Source organism: Macaca mulatta, chromosome 20, assembly GCF_049350105.2.
Source record: "Macaca mulatta isolate MMU2019108-1 chromosome 20, T2T-MMU8v2.0, whole genome shotgun sequence".
Lineage (NCBI taxonomy): Eukaryota > Metazoa > Chordata > Mammalia > Primates > Cercopithecidae > Macaca > Macaca mulatta.
In genome coordinates, this window is record NC_133425.1 from 13274085 (window position 1) to 13288853 (window position 14769).

The window sequence follows — 14769 nt, forward strand, 5'->3', positions numbered from 1 at the left end:
CAGCCTGGGCGACAGAGCGAGACTCTGTCTCAAAAACAAAAACAAAAAACAAAACCGTCAGCTGTGCCACTGCTCCCCACTCGCTTCTCACTAGCCAAGTAAGCCTTTCACTCAGTTCCATTGCTTCTACTGCTGGAAGCAACCTCTGCAACTTTGTGCTTTCAATTCTGGTGAGTACTCCTTTAAAGCTAAAGTGCTCATCATGCCTTTTAAAAGAAGACTTTAGATAGTAAACATAGAGACCACCGTTTTTTTTTTTTTTTTTTTGAGATGGAGTCTTGGTCTGTTACCCAGGCTGGAGTGCAGTGGCACGATCTAGGCTCACTGCAACCTCCACCTCCTGGATTCAACTAATACCCCTGCTTCAGCCTCCCGAGTAGCTGGGATTACAGGCGCCTGCCACCATGCCTGGCTGATTTTTATGTTTTTAGTAGAGATGGGATTTCACTGTGTTGGCTAGGCTGGTCTCGAATTCCTGACCTGACGTGATCTGCCCACCTCAGCCTCCTGAAGTGCTGGTATTACAGGCGTGAGCCACTGTGCCCAGCCTGGAGACCACCTTTTGACACCTTGATATGAAATGAGAACATATATGTGGAAAGGTGTAAAATTAAAAGAGACATCCCCTACCCTCACCTGAGTTACTTCTTCTAATAAATTCATACCTAAGTGCTGTGTTTTCTAGCCTTCTGTGAGTGGGGCTGGGCAGGGCAGGGATGCTTGGACTCTCTTTGGTCTCTGATTTAGTCACTTCGAGGCTCCTGGGGGAGTTCCTCTGAGGTGTCCATTCCCTGTCCCCTGTCTGCTTCTATTAGATCCCATCTCAGGCCCCTTCCCACTCTACACTTCTGAAATTCACTGATGTGGGTGGAATGATGCTTTGTAAAAATGGCCGTGCAAATGTGTGCTAATTACCTTGACATTTCCAAGCTGCTTGGTGCTTAGAACTCGTACTTTAGGACAGGAGGCTCACAATGGTGACCCATAGCGTGATCTCTTGGACTTGTGTGGTAAGAGCCTCAGTTTACAGTGTTTAAAAATCATATCTGTATAAAAATGTGACTCCTGGCTTCTCTCAACAACTCAGGACTGGTGGCAACCATGTCCTCGCGTAGACAGTGGGTTGGAAGTGGGGACTGCTCCTTAGCTGGGGTACTCTTGTCCCAGTGTGCCTTGTGAGGACTTCGCTCCTTGGAGGCCTTGTCTGTATCTGCTTTTGGGATGCCTGCCTTAAGGATTCGTAGTAGAAATCTTTACAAACACTCACCGTGTGTGTGTTTGTGTTTGAGAGTGCGCACATGAACAAGAGAGAGAAAACCAAAAAATTACAAATCTGGAAAAGTTAATAAAGATCTAGAACCTTATCAAGATTTTCCAAGGTGTTGTTCTTCTGTGCCTTGTGACTTTCTTCCATTTTCCATCCCGTTCCCATGAGTGCCTCACATTTGTGTTTTCTGTTTTGAGATTGTAATTCTGTAGAAACCATAGTTCTAAAACTGGGCGGGACCAGAATTTAATCACACTTTTGATTTTCCAAAAGAGGACAGAGAAAGACCGGGAGAAGTGCCAGAGGCCACACCCTGGGAACTGTCGTGAGTCCTGAGGCTGTGCGCTGCCTCCCAGGAGCCGGGTTGGGGCTGGCACGGCCCGCTTGGGGAACAGGCTTTCAAGCGAGCTGGACCAGGTGTGGGTACTTGCCTGGCCACTTCCTGGCTGTGTGGCCTGAGGCAAGTCACTTCCCTTCTTCTGGCCTCTGTTGCCTCATTCAGACAGCAGGTGTAATCATGCTTGCTTCTCAGAAACCTTGTGAGAATTACATGAGATTGTGTATTTCAGGTGCCTCTCATATTGCTGGGTGTGCACGAAACAGGCGGTGCATGGTAACCACTGGCCATCTGAGTCCTGGGAAGGGATCTTGGGACATTTCTTCCTCTTTCATCTTAACAAATTGAAAAGAATAGAAACTCTGGGTGGGCTAGGGGTAGAGGGAGGCAGGAGAAAGAAACAGAACGAAAAGTTAGAATGGGCCTGAGTACTTTAAAAGTTATGTTTTGGAACTCGATATAGTTTATCCTTTCTTTTGGAGATAAAAGGAAAGGGAGTGGGTAGGCAGACAAAGATATAAAAAGCAGGATGTTAAGTTTGAAAAACGATGATGTAGGTTAAGTCCATCCCCGTAGAGGAACATTCTTTATTTGTACATGTGCCCTCATGAGCTCTCTGTTTAAATATAGCTGAGTACGGGCCCCAAGGGAGTGTTTGTAAAGGCTCTTTGAGGTCTTTGGATAAAGATGCTATATAAAGCCAGGGAATTATTGCACAGATCTATGTATATATGTGAGAAAGTGTGTGTGCGCACACATGCGTCCACACGTCACCCTGTCTAGTCATCGCAGTCAGCAGTCTCTTCCCTTTTTAATTTTGAAAAGGCAGTTGAAGATCAATTAGTCCCAGGATAATTTCCCCCGGGGGGCCTTTAGTGGCTGAAGAAGAGACGCCTTTCACCCCTCCCTTGGCGTCACTGTTTCAGTGCTTTATATAGCAGCCTCCGAGGCCCGTAATCATTTGTGTGAATGGGCCTGTGCGTCATCTGGCTGTGTGTCTGTGTTTATGTTTGGGTCCCTGGGGACTGGGGGCTGGTCCCTGCTCCACTGTTCTTTTTGAAATTGAGCATTCGTGTGGTCACTGCCGAGAAAGGAGGAGAATGGTTTTGTAGGCTCGTCCTGTTTGAGGTCATGGTAGTGATATATGGGACCGTGTCCCCTCCTCCCCATGCCTGTTGCATTCCCGAGATGCGTAATGGAAAAAGCTCAACTGGAGCCTGAATCTCTGTCACTGGGGCAGGAAATTACAGCTGTGAACCTGGTGGTTAGTGTTCTCTGCCGAGGCCTCGAACTTATGATTAACACGGTTGACATTTCTGCCCAGCTAATCCCATGCTGAGTTCTTGGAGCTGAGGGTGTCATTTCAGCAGTGGGCAACTGTCAGTCATTCATTTGTTTATTAATTCACTTACGCATCTTACCTTTGATCATTCACCAGGTCTCACGTGTGTCCTGTGCTGGGCACTAGAGCCCCAGTACTCAAGGGACCCATAGGCTCGGGGGTGGGGCTTTGGTGGGCAGAGATGCAGATGGGTGCCTCTAGCCCAGTGGACAGTGTGCTTTCGTGGAGGTGCATATGAAGTGCAGTGGGAATCACTGAACTCTACTTGGATTGTTTGGCTGTGAGGACATAGAACCCACGCCGATTTCGAACACAAGGGCACAGAAACCCATAGGGGTTCCCCAGGGCCTGGGAGCTGAGAGTCGCGCAGAAGCCAAGGTGGCCATTCGTGTATGACTCCTTTATTCCCTGTGGCCACATGGTCACTGCAGGTCGCCTCTCACTTCTCCCGCCGGCCCTTGGATAGCCGCCTTGGCTATGGTGGTGCAGCAGGAGGCTAAGCCAGGAATGAGGAGTTCACTGAGTCACCCCAGGCTGCAGGGCTCCGTAGTAGCATGTTTGATGGTTCGAACACCCGATGCTTTGCCAGACTCAGCACTTTCTCTGTGGCTGAGTGGGCTTGCCTTGAGGGGCTTTGCTGGCTCCCCCGTTTGGTGGCCCTCTGCCTGTGGCTGCTGCATCTGCATTTGTCTCTGTCCAGACCTCTGTACATGGCAATAGAGGAGCCTCCAACCAACGGTCCTGGGCCCAGTTTAGGATTTCATTTAAGGATGGGTTTATTTATTTATTTATTTTTTATTTTTTGAGATGGAGTCTCGCTCTGTTGCCAGGCTGGAATGCAGTGGTGCGATCTTGGCTCCCTGCAACCTCTGCCTCCCTGCAACCTCCACCTCCTGGGTTCAAGTGATTCTCCTGCCTCAGCCTCCTGAGTAGCTGGGACTACAGGCACACACCATCACACCTGACTCATTTTTGTGTTTGTAGTAGAGACGGAGTTTCACCATGTTGGCTGGGATGGCCTCCATCTCCTGACCTGAAGTGATCCGCCCACCTCAGCCTCCCAAAGTGCTGGGATCACAGGTGTGAGCCACTGTGCCCGGCCAGGGTGGGTTTATTAAACTGGTCTTTTGAGCACTTGGCTTTCAGCAAATCACTATTTCAGTGTGTCTCCACACTCACCATTGTGGAGTGACTTGCAACTGTTTACTCTTGGGCCACAGGTGTCTGTTGCCACCTTCTTTTGCGTCTCTTGTCAGGCTGTGGCACATCTGAACTTCTGGAAGACTCTCTATGATGGGCTCGGTTTGAGTCAGTAGCCACCCTTGGTCTCACTGATTGCAAGTGGAGTGGGTGGGATGGGAGGCCTGTGGGAGCTGAGTCTCTGAGCAGGGGCAAGAGTATGACAGGGCAGGCCTGTGGACTCCCGCGACTGCTACAGCCAGAGAGCCCCGGCTGCTCAGAAAAGGCATGCCCTAAGCGGAAGCTTGAAGGACAACCTGGAGTCAGGGAGGGGGCCAGGCCTTCCGGACCCTGGGAAACAGCCTATGCCAAGACACAGAGGCACGAGAGAAGGAGAGAGTGTTCAGTATGGTTGGAGTCTAACCAAGGATATAGGCAGAGGCTGGAGTGGCAGAGAGAACACTGGTCTGGAGCTCAGAAGAGGGCCTGGTCTGGAGCTCAGGAGAGGGCCTGAGTAGAGATGTGGGTGTGTGCATGGTGGACGCAATGATTGAGCTCTTGGCATAGATACAGCCTTATAATCACACAACACTACTGAGACCCGGCTGTAACTTTTTCATTGCCTATCATCTCTGTCATTAAAATTAAAAAAAAAAATTTTTTTTTTAGGCGGAGTCTCACTCTGTCACCCAGGCTGGAGTGCAGTGGCATAATCTTGGCTCACTGCAATCTCTGTCTCCCAGGTTCAAGTGATTCTCCTGCCTCAGCCTCCAGAGTAGCTGGGATTACAGGTGTGTCCCACCACACCCGGCTAATTTTTGTATTTTTAGTAGAGGTAAGGTTTCACCATGTTGGCCAGGCTGGTCTCAAACTTCTGACCTCAAGTGATCCGCCCGCCTCGATCCCCAAAGGATTACAGGCGTGAGTCACCATGCCCAGCCTTTTTTTTTTTTTTAATTTTAACTATATGACAAAAATTGTACGTGTTCAGGGCATACAACATGATGATTTGATGTATCTCTGCATTGCATAATGACTACCACAATCAGATGAACATATACACCACCTCCCGAATGAACATGTTTTTTGTGTGTTAATATGTGTGATGAAGACACTTAAAGTCGGCTCTCTCTTCAGATTTCAAGTAAACAGTACCATAGTATTGTTAGCCAGAGTCCCCATGCTGTCATCAGATCCGCTGAACTTACTCACCTTCTAACAGAAAATTATAAGATGTAGCCTTTGGTCAACATCACCCATCTCTCCCATACCCCTATATATACACATATACTTCATATATGTACACATCATATAAATACACATATACATCATATACATACCCATATACATCATATACATACACATCATATACATACACATATACATCATATACATATACATCATATACATACACATATATACATATACATCATACACATACACATGTATATCATATACATATATACATATACATCATACACATACATCATATACATATACATCATATACATACACATATACATATACATCATATACATATACATCATATACATACACATATACATCATATACATATACATCATACACATATACATGTATATCATATACATATACAACATATACATCATACATACACATACATCATATACATATACATCATATACATATGCATATACATCATATACATACGCATATACATACACATACATCATATACACATACATCATATACATACACATATACATCATATACATATACATCATACACATACACATGTATATAATATACATATACAACATATACATCATACACATACATATACATCATATACATACACTACATATACATATACATATACATATACATATACATATACATATACATATATCTATGCAGTGGAATATACAGCCATAAAAAAAGAAGGAGTCCGAAGCAGCAGTGGCTCTCCTGCTGTTCTGTTTCTCTCCGTCTGCAGTGTCCTGTGTGGGTACAGCCAGTGGCCCCACCTGATTGGCACAGTCACAGCTGCTGCAGAGCTGCCTTCAAGCCTGAATGAAGAAGGCTGAGAGTGGGGCATGGAGGGAAGAACTTGTGATGTTCTCTTAAGATGGGCTGGCAAATGTTTTCTGGAAAGGGCTGGACAGTGGATATTTCAGGCTGTGTGGGCCCCACGGTCTCTGTCGAAACAACTCATCAAAGCAGACTTACACAATCCCGAAATGGGCAGGTGTGGTTCGGGGAAAGCTTTACTGGCCCCTACTCTATCCTATGAGGCTGGTGATACCAGCAACATTTTCCAGCTGAAGGAGCTGAGAAGCAAGGATGATACCATTTGCTGGGACCTGGAACTGAAGTGTGAGGGACATGGGATTCAAAGGTAGATCTAATTAGAAAACTGGTGTTCAAGGCAGGGCACGGTGGCTCACGCCTGTAATCCCAGCACTTTGGGAGGCCTAGGCAGGTGAATCATGAGGTCAGGAGTTCGAGACCAACCTGGCCAACATGGTGAAACACTATCTCTACTAAAAATAGAAAAATTACCCAGGCGTGGTGGTGGACGCCTGTAATCCCAGCTACTTGGGAGACTGAGGCAGAAAAATCACTTGAACCCTGGAGGCAGAGGTTGCAGTGAGCTGAGATTACGCCACTGCACTCCAGCCTGGCGACAGAGCAGGACTCTGTCTCAAAAAAGAAAAAAAAGAAAACTGATTTTCTTTCTACACTGCCAATTTACTGCCCTGAGGAGCTTAAAGTTCTACAAACAATGGACCAATTTTCCATGTGTGTTAGATGTGCCCTTGATGTGCAGATACTATAGCAAAATTATTATTTCCTTAACGGAGTTGGTCTTCGGTTTCAGGTTAAGAGAGATGGCATACATGTTTGTTCAGATACTCATGTAGTTTTTATTGCTTCATTTCACATATTTAAACATTATTGTACCAGAAATTAATTTCAGAACATTGCAGGAACTGAGATTTATTGAAGTCTGGTGTCTTGCTTTTCCAATGGTTCCTTGCCCAGCTGCATTTGTGGACGAATCCATCCTGTCCACAGCATTTTCAACGCTGCTTTTTATCTCAGATCAGTTTCTGATGGTTTGAATTAACATTCCCCTGTGCTCTTGCCTGGTTTTGTGGTTCTGTCTTCTGAAGCCGAGCAAGGAACCAATGTTGAGATGGATGGTCATTTGTCTTTCAGCCATAGGAGAGGGGACCCCCCAGAGTGGCCAGGCTCTGCAGAGGCCACAGTGCAGAAGCGCTACTCTGTTTTCTCTCGAAATGTGAGCTGTGGCAGGTCACAAAGAGGAAGGAAATCACAGTGATAGAGACTAAACAAATCATGGGCTGCATGGCGCGGGGGAGAGGAGAGAAAATTACATGTTCGGGAGCTCCTCTGCTCGTGTGTGTCACTCGTGCTTGGCGAAGTATAATATTTACCCAATCTATGGAAATCACCCCAACGTTACCTACCAGCTTTACTGCCCCCAAAGAGTCACAGAACAGCCGAAGTGGCAGCAAAAGTGAATGTGCGTTCAGGTTCAAGCCCGTTGAAAGAACATTTTGGGGGGCATGCCAGCTCTCGGTCCCTTTCCTTCTTCACCATTAACCTGAACATTATGTCATAGCCGCGTGAGGAAGGCGGAAGAGTCTCACAGCTTGTCTTTCTGTGATGGCGTTTTAAAAAGATTCCCACTACCAGAGTACGGTTTGGCTGCGCTTGTGATACCAGTCATTTTGATGCTGATAAAAACACAGGTGTCTCATCCAAGAGGCTGGAGATGCACCATGTATAGGACGGGGGAGGGCAGGGAAGGGTGAGGCCAGGGTGGTAGAGTGGATTGGGTCAGCATCCATCATCCTCTGTTTCTCACAGGTGGCTTTTGGGCAGTGATTTGGGCTCCTGCAAGGGGGGCTTGTGGCTGAGATCTTTTTGTTTTTGTTTTTGTTTTTTTGAGATGGGGTCTCACTCTGTTGACCAGGCTGGTCCTGAACTCCTGGGCTCAAATGATCCTCCTACCTTGGCTTCCCAAAGTGTTAGGACTACGAGCATGAGCCCCCGTGCCCGGCCTATATCTCTTAAGGCTACTTGAGGCTGTACTTGCCAGGCAAGCACTGCTGTCTCTGAAACCTCCTGGGAAGCAGTTTTTTCCTCCTAGAATTTCCGCCTGGAATATAACATTTTCAGCTACAAAGTCTGAGTAGCAGCATTGGGGACCCCGTTATCCCGTGCCTGCAAGGCCCAGAACCCAGATACTTGCTCTTCCAAATGCCACATTGCTGTCTGGGGTTGATTTCCCACATTGCCCGTGGTGATCTTGTTTCACACTTCAGAAAATTCTTCTATCTAGTCTGCTGCTCTAGGGCATAAACCATTTAAAAAATCCTTTATTTCCCAAGGTGAGGCAGACAGGAGCTCAATAAATCCCCTAACTCTTGAAAATGTTTAACCCACTTGTGCTTGTGAGCCATACGGCTACCTTATCTCCATTTTCCTGTCTTCCGCTGTTGCATTTCTGCAAAGACTGTAATGATACTGATCAGTAATACTTGCTAAATGCTATCCTGTGCTGGGCACCATTCCTAAGCATCTCACTTATATATTGTCTTACTGAATTCTTACAACACTTCTAGGAGATAGTAACTGTTAAGATCTCATTTTATAGATAAGGGAGTTGGTGCTCAGAGGGGATCACTAACTTGCCCAAGGTTAATCCACTGTAGAGGCAGGATTTGAACCTGGGACCTGACTCCAGAGACTGTGCTCTGAAATCCAGGACCCTGATCAGCTGAGTCTCTTAGACTGTTATAGGAGTTATTTTTGAAAGGGAAAAGGGAACTTTTCTAGACAAGTCATCCTTAATAGCATATAATCCAGAGAGGTGAGGGCATGCTGTAATAGGCGAGACCTGCCAATTAATCTTGACTTTGTTTTCTCTCTTAGGTGAGCTGCGCCAGGCTATTGTGGCCATGATGAACAGGAAGGATGAGCTGGAGGAGGAGAACAGGTACCGTGATTTTCAGGCTTGAGGAATAGCCTCTTTCTTTGACGTTATGCCTCTGGGGCAGACAGAATATAACGGATGAGGGACATTTTGCTTTCTTGGCAGAAATCGTGACTGGCAATTTCTTATCATCGGGGATGTGCCACTGTGGTAGCTCTCTTGTGCCTGGTGTGTTAGAAAGGAGTGAGAACCTTATGATAACAGCACCTTCATAGAACAAGCTAAGAATTTGGTAGAACAGTCATTAATTCTTTTTTAAAAAACAGCCTTTATTGATATTTAATTCACATGCACGATAATTAACTCATCTAAAGTGTATGGCTGAGGCAGGCGGAGCACAAGGTCAGGAGTTCAAGACCAGCCTGATCAACATGGTGAAATCTCATCTCTACTGAAAATACAAAAATTAGCGGGGTGTGGTGGCCCGTACCTGTAATCCCAGCTGCTCAGAAGGCTGAGGCAGGAGAATTGCTTGAACCTGGGAGGCGAAGGTTGCAGTGAGCCGAGATTGTGCCATTGCACTCCAACCTGAGTGACAGAGCGAGACTCCGTCTCAAAAAAATAAATAAAGAAATAAAGTATATAATTCAATAGTTTTTACTATATTCACAGATAGGAGTTAACATCAACACAGTCAATTTTAGAACGTTTCATCACCCCTGAAAGAAGCCCTATACCCTTTAGTTATTACCTCTTTAGCCTTGGCAGTCTTTTTTTCCCTTTTGCCAGTTCTGGCTCTGTCACCCAGGCTGGAATGCAGTGGCGTGATCTCTGCTCACTGCAACCTCCACCTCCCGGGCTCAAGTGATTCTCCATTGTCACCCTTCTGAATAGCTGAGACTATGGGCGCATGCCACCACACCTGGCTAATTTTGGTATTTTAGTTTTGACATGTTGCGTAGGCTGGTCTTGAACTTCTGAGCTTCAGTAATCTGCCCACCTTGTCCTCCCAAAGTCCTGAGATTATAGGAGTGAGCCGCTGTGCCTGGCCTCTAGGCAGCCTTTAGTCATCATTAATCAAAGACCTGTCTACCTACCATGTTCCAGGCATCTGAACACTTACCTTAAAGTTTGCCCAAATCGGGGGTACTTAGGGCAAGATGAAATTCGGAGTCTTTTGACTTGGCCAAAAACCCAGTTGCAAACTCTTGGGAGGGCGAAATTTTTCATTAATCTTTCTTCCCTTTTGAAACCCATGCTAGATACCACCTGACATTGGCTGCCGACTCCCATCTGACTTATCTTGACTGTGGGGTGGTCATAGAAGGCTTACCTGCAGTTACCCCCTGAACTTCAGCAAGCATGATTCAACTGCCTCCCTGGGACGTGGGGAGAGGGGGTGTGTGCGTTCACGTCATCCTCTCTTACTCACACCCTCTTTTTTTTTTTTTTTTTTTGAGATGGAGTCTCGCTCTGCCGCCCAGGCTGGAGTGCAGTGGCCAAATCTCAGCTCACTGCAAGCTCCGCCTCCTTGGTTTCGCCATACTCCTGCCTCAGCCTCCTGAGTAGCTGGGACTACAGGCACCTGCCACGTCGCACGGCTAGTTTTTTGTATCTTTTTTTAGTAGAGATGGGGTTTCACCAGGTTAGCCAGGATGGTTTCGATCTCCTGACCTTGTGATCCGCCCGTCTCGGCCTCCCACCGTGCTGGGATTACAGGCTTGAGCCTCCGCGCCTGGCACTCACACCCTCTTTTACACACAGTCATGATTCTCCTTTAAACCTCATTTTTGGTCCTGCTGGACAAGCTTCTCTCTTGTCCTTTCTGGAAACATATAAAAGCAAACAAGCATGATTTCTGAAACAAAAGAGGATGTCTTCAAAAGGAATCTTTAGACCGCACCGTTTTCCAACTAGAATAAACTTTCAATAGAGGGCTCGCACCATTGCGGGATTCTTTCTCCTTGCTCCAGCTGGGGCTATTATCCTGGAAGAAGCCATAGATTTTGTCTTACCTTGTGAAGAACAATAACCGCTGTCTGTTACTTTTTTGTACTTCCCAGAAAGAAAGGAAAAATTATACCATGTTTTTGTCAGGGACCCCCAGGCGCCACGGGGGTAATTTCCTCAAAGCTCTCAAGGAACACAAGTCTTGGAGATTTCAGTGAATGAACAGAGTGCGGTGGGGGTCAGTTGTTTTTGATTATATTCTTTTTTTTTTTTTCCTTGAGACAGAGTCTTGTTCTGTTGCCCAGGCTGGAGTGCAGTGGCGTGATCTCGGCTCACTGCAGCCTCTGCCTCCCGAGTTCAAGCAAGTCTCCTGCCTCAGCCTCCCGAGTAGCTGGGATTACAGGTGTGTCTCACCACGCCTGACTAAGTTTTGTATTTTTAGTAGAGATGGGGTTTCATTTTGGCCAGGCTGGTCTCAAACACTCCTGACCTCAAGTGATCCACCCACCTTGGCCTCCCTAAGTGCTAGATTACAGGCGTGAGCCACCCCGCCCGGCCATGTTTTTGCTCATATCCTGATGTCACATGGCAGGTGTCCTCTGGATTTAGTATGTAGATGTACCATGGTTGGTAATTGTTTTCCAGAAACAGCCAGGTAGAGTGAAGTAAATGGTCAGCAGCACCATGGTTGGCTGTCTCCGAGGCGGTCACTGGTGATGGTTTCTAGAAGACCTGCTGTGCTCTCCTTTATTTAAGACCAGGGATGTCAGATACACAAGTGAATCCTGTGCTGGCTGCAAGCCCCCTGTTGGAGGGTTAACAAACTTGGGAATGTAAAATGCTATCTGTGCTATCTCAGATGCTTTAGTGATGTAAGACATTTCATATATGTGCTTGTTTCACCTGAAGTTGGCCATGAAACAGGTTCGCGATGTGTTTTGTAGGCACAGGTGGAAATGAGACTAGACATTTCTCAGATACTCTGAGTGTATATTCTATTTTTATGCCTCGGATTCTTGTTTTGGCCTCTCCTGGCATCCTTTCCTTGGTTAAATCTCTTACCTGGTGTAGCTGTGACAAAATGGTCTCATTGGAACATGCTACACCTTTGAGTGGGGTATTTGTAAAGGGACTTGGCTGGAATTTGCTCGCCTCATTGTTTTCCCTTGATTTAGGCTGTCAGAAGGCTGGCCTGCTCGCAGGCAATCAGGGACATGGAGCCCAGGCCACAGACGACTGTCCCTTAATTCTTACTCTAAGGCTGTCAGAGTTTGCTATCTCCAGTTCACATGAGATAGACTTGAATTATGGTTTATGCAGAGCCTTGTGGAAAATGCATGGCTTAGGACTTGACTTACGTTAGGAACTGTGTCCTGGGTTCAGTGGGGTCTGGGTTGACAGCTTCTGAACAGATGGGGCCTTCTCTTCCCAGATCGCTGCGGAACCTGCTCGATGGTGAGATGGAGCACTCAGCCGCGCTCCGGCAAGAGGTGGACACCTTGAAAAGGAAGGTAGCTGAACAGGAGGAGCGACAGGGCATGAAGGTCCAGGCGCTGGCCAGGTAGGAGAGGGTGAGGGATGGAGAGGTAAGCACGTGGGGGCTTCATTAAAACCTGAGCATACTGGGCCGGGCGCGGTGGCTGACGTCTGTAATCCCAGCACTTTGGGAGGCCAGGGTGGGTGGATCATGAGGTCAGGAGATCGAGACCATCCTGGCTAACATGGTGAAACCCCGTTTCTACTAAAAATACAAAAATTAGCCAGGCATGGTGGCATGTGCCCGTAGTCCCAGCTTCTTGGGAGGCTGAGGCAGGAGAATGGCGTGAACCCGGGAGGCAGAGCTTGCAGTGAGCTGAGATCATGCCACTGCACTCCATTCCAGCCTGGGTGACAGAGCAAGACTCCGTCTCTAAAAGAAAAAAAAAAAAGATAGTGACTAAAGCAAAAAATGTGTTTTACTTTATTTCATTGAGTAAATAGTATGTATGCATGTGGTTCAAAATACAAAAGGTGAACCTGTGCAAGTCGCCCTTCTCTTATCCCAGCCACCCAGTTTGTTCCTTAGAGGGGGTCATCGTTACTGATTCCAGAGATGTTCTCTGTGCACACAAGCAGATACATGCGCATATACTTTTTTCCTTTTCATTCTCTTCTCCTCCTTCCTTTCTTCCTTAATGTGAAATGGTAGCCTGTCCTATGCAGCATTCACTTGACGTCTCAGAGATTGCTCTCATTGGCCCGCGTGGGGCTGCCCTCTGCTTGTTAAGAGCTCCTGACATTTCCTCATCTGATTGCATCAGAATTCATTTAAGCAGCCTGCCAACAGCCAGGCGTTGAGATGGTTTCCAGTCTTTTGCTACCACTAATAATGCCACAGTCAACAACCTTGGCGTTGGTTGTTTTCTTCCCGTATGAGTATATATTTTGGAAATATTCCTGGAAGTGGAATTGCTGGGTCAAAGTGCAGTGCATTTGTAAGTTGGACAGGGACCATCAACTCGCCTGGCACGGGCGTGAGCCGCATGTTCTGCAGCAGCATGGGAGAGGGCTTGCTGCGCTGCAGCTGTGCTCACAGCCACGGTATCCGACTGCTGGGTCTCTGATAATGCCAGGGCTGGAAATGGTGCTAGCAGAACATTTTTCTTTCCCATTTCTCTAATTAAGAGTATGGTTGAGCCACCTTTTATTTAAAAGCCATTTTATTTCCTTTTCCGTCACTTTGTTTATGTACTATTAAAGAAAGCTGCAAAGTAAACTGCCCCAAATCCCAGTTTACATGCATCTTTACTGAATTTGTTCATATACTAACATTTTTTTTTTTTTTTTTTACTATACATATAATCTATGCCTGTCATTGTTTAGTCTGCCTTCTAGCACTGCTTAGGAGTGCAAAAGCAGCTTTTGTTGTTTCCATATAGGCCTCATGTTAACCACCTTTGTGTACCTGGATGTGGTATTTGATTGAGTTAACACGCCATATTAAATTGTCCATTCTGGATTGGAATGATGAATTTAATATGGTCAGTTTCACATTCAGATTGTTTTCAGTTTGTTCTCAGTTTAGGTAAGATAAGCAGTTTATTGATTGTTCTGTAAATCTATTTTAAAATAAGACCACGAGATAAACACGTCTTGTGGATGTGCAAGGGAGCCCAGAGTTAAGTCAATTTATGGCAGCAGCATTTACCTCTCTGTGCTGTTAGATGCTGTGAATGGCTCTAATGTAATTGTTTTGTATGTCTTATTGAATGTTGGCACTATGATCCTATGTTGAATTTCCATTCTTTGAGCTTTTCCCCTTTCGTCACATTTTAAAATGATAGCTCAAGAGCATCAGAGACAGTTAAATGACTGTTATAAATAGTGTAAATGTGCCTAGTTTGGCATTTTCTCACCTGGACCGCCCTTTTGCCTGGCCATGCTAGAGTTCTGCAGCATAATTGCATTTAATGTTCACGATAAAGTCTGAAGCCTTTAGAGACTGGTTCTTAGTGAGCAAAGAGATACAGAATTATATGTCCTGTCTTTTTTTTTTTTTTTTTTTTTTGAGATGGAGTCTTGCTCTGTCGTGCCCAGGCTAGAGTGCAGTGGCATGATCTCGGCTCACTGCAACCTCTGCCTCCTGGGTTCAGGTGACTCTCCAGCCTCAGCCTCCCAAGTAACTGGGATTACAGGCATGTGCCACCATGCCCAGCTAACATTTTGTATTTTTAGTAGAGATGGGGTTTTACCATGTTGGCCAGGCTGGT

The 14769-nt window shown here is 46.3% G+C and overlaps 1 protein-coding gene across 38 annotated transcripts in view; it reads left to right on the forward strand.

Annotated features, from left to right (window-relative positions):
• The window catches only part of SNX29 (sorting nexin 29), a 657788-nt gene that overhangs the window by 130750 nt on the left and 512269 nt on the right, over nt 1-14769 (forward strand). For 32 of the 38 annotated variants that reach the window (XR_013412446.1, XR_013412447.1, XR_013412452.1 and 29 more), the window contains 2 exons: nt 9070-9133; nt 12453-12581. Coding sequence is in view for 25 of the 38 variants with exons in the window: in XM_077987279.1 (XP_077843405.1) it covers nt 9070-9133; nt 12453-12581 (193 nt within the window). In the remaining 13 variants the exon portion in view is untranslated. Of the gene's footprint in view, nt 1-9069; nt 9134-12452; nt 12657-14769 lie in introns of all 38 variants that reach the window. The other 6 variants (XR_013412457.1, XR_013412455.1, XR_013412458.1 and 3 more) reach the window with 3 other exon arrangements.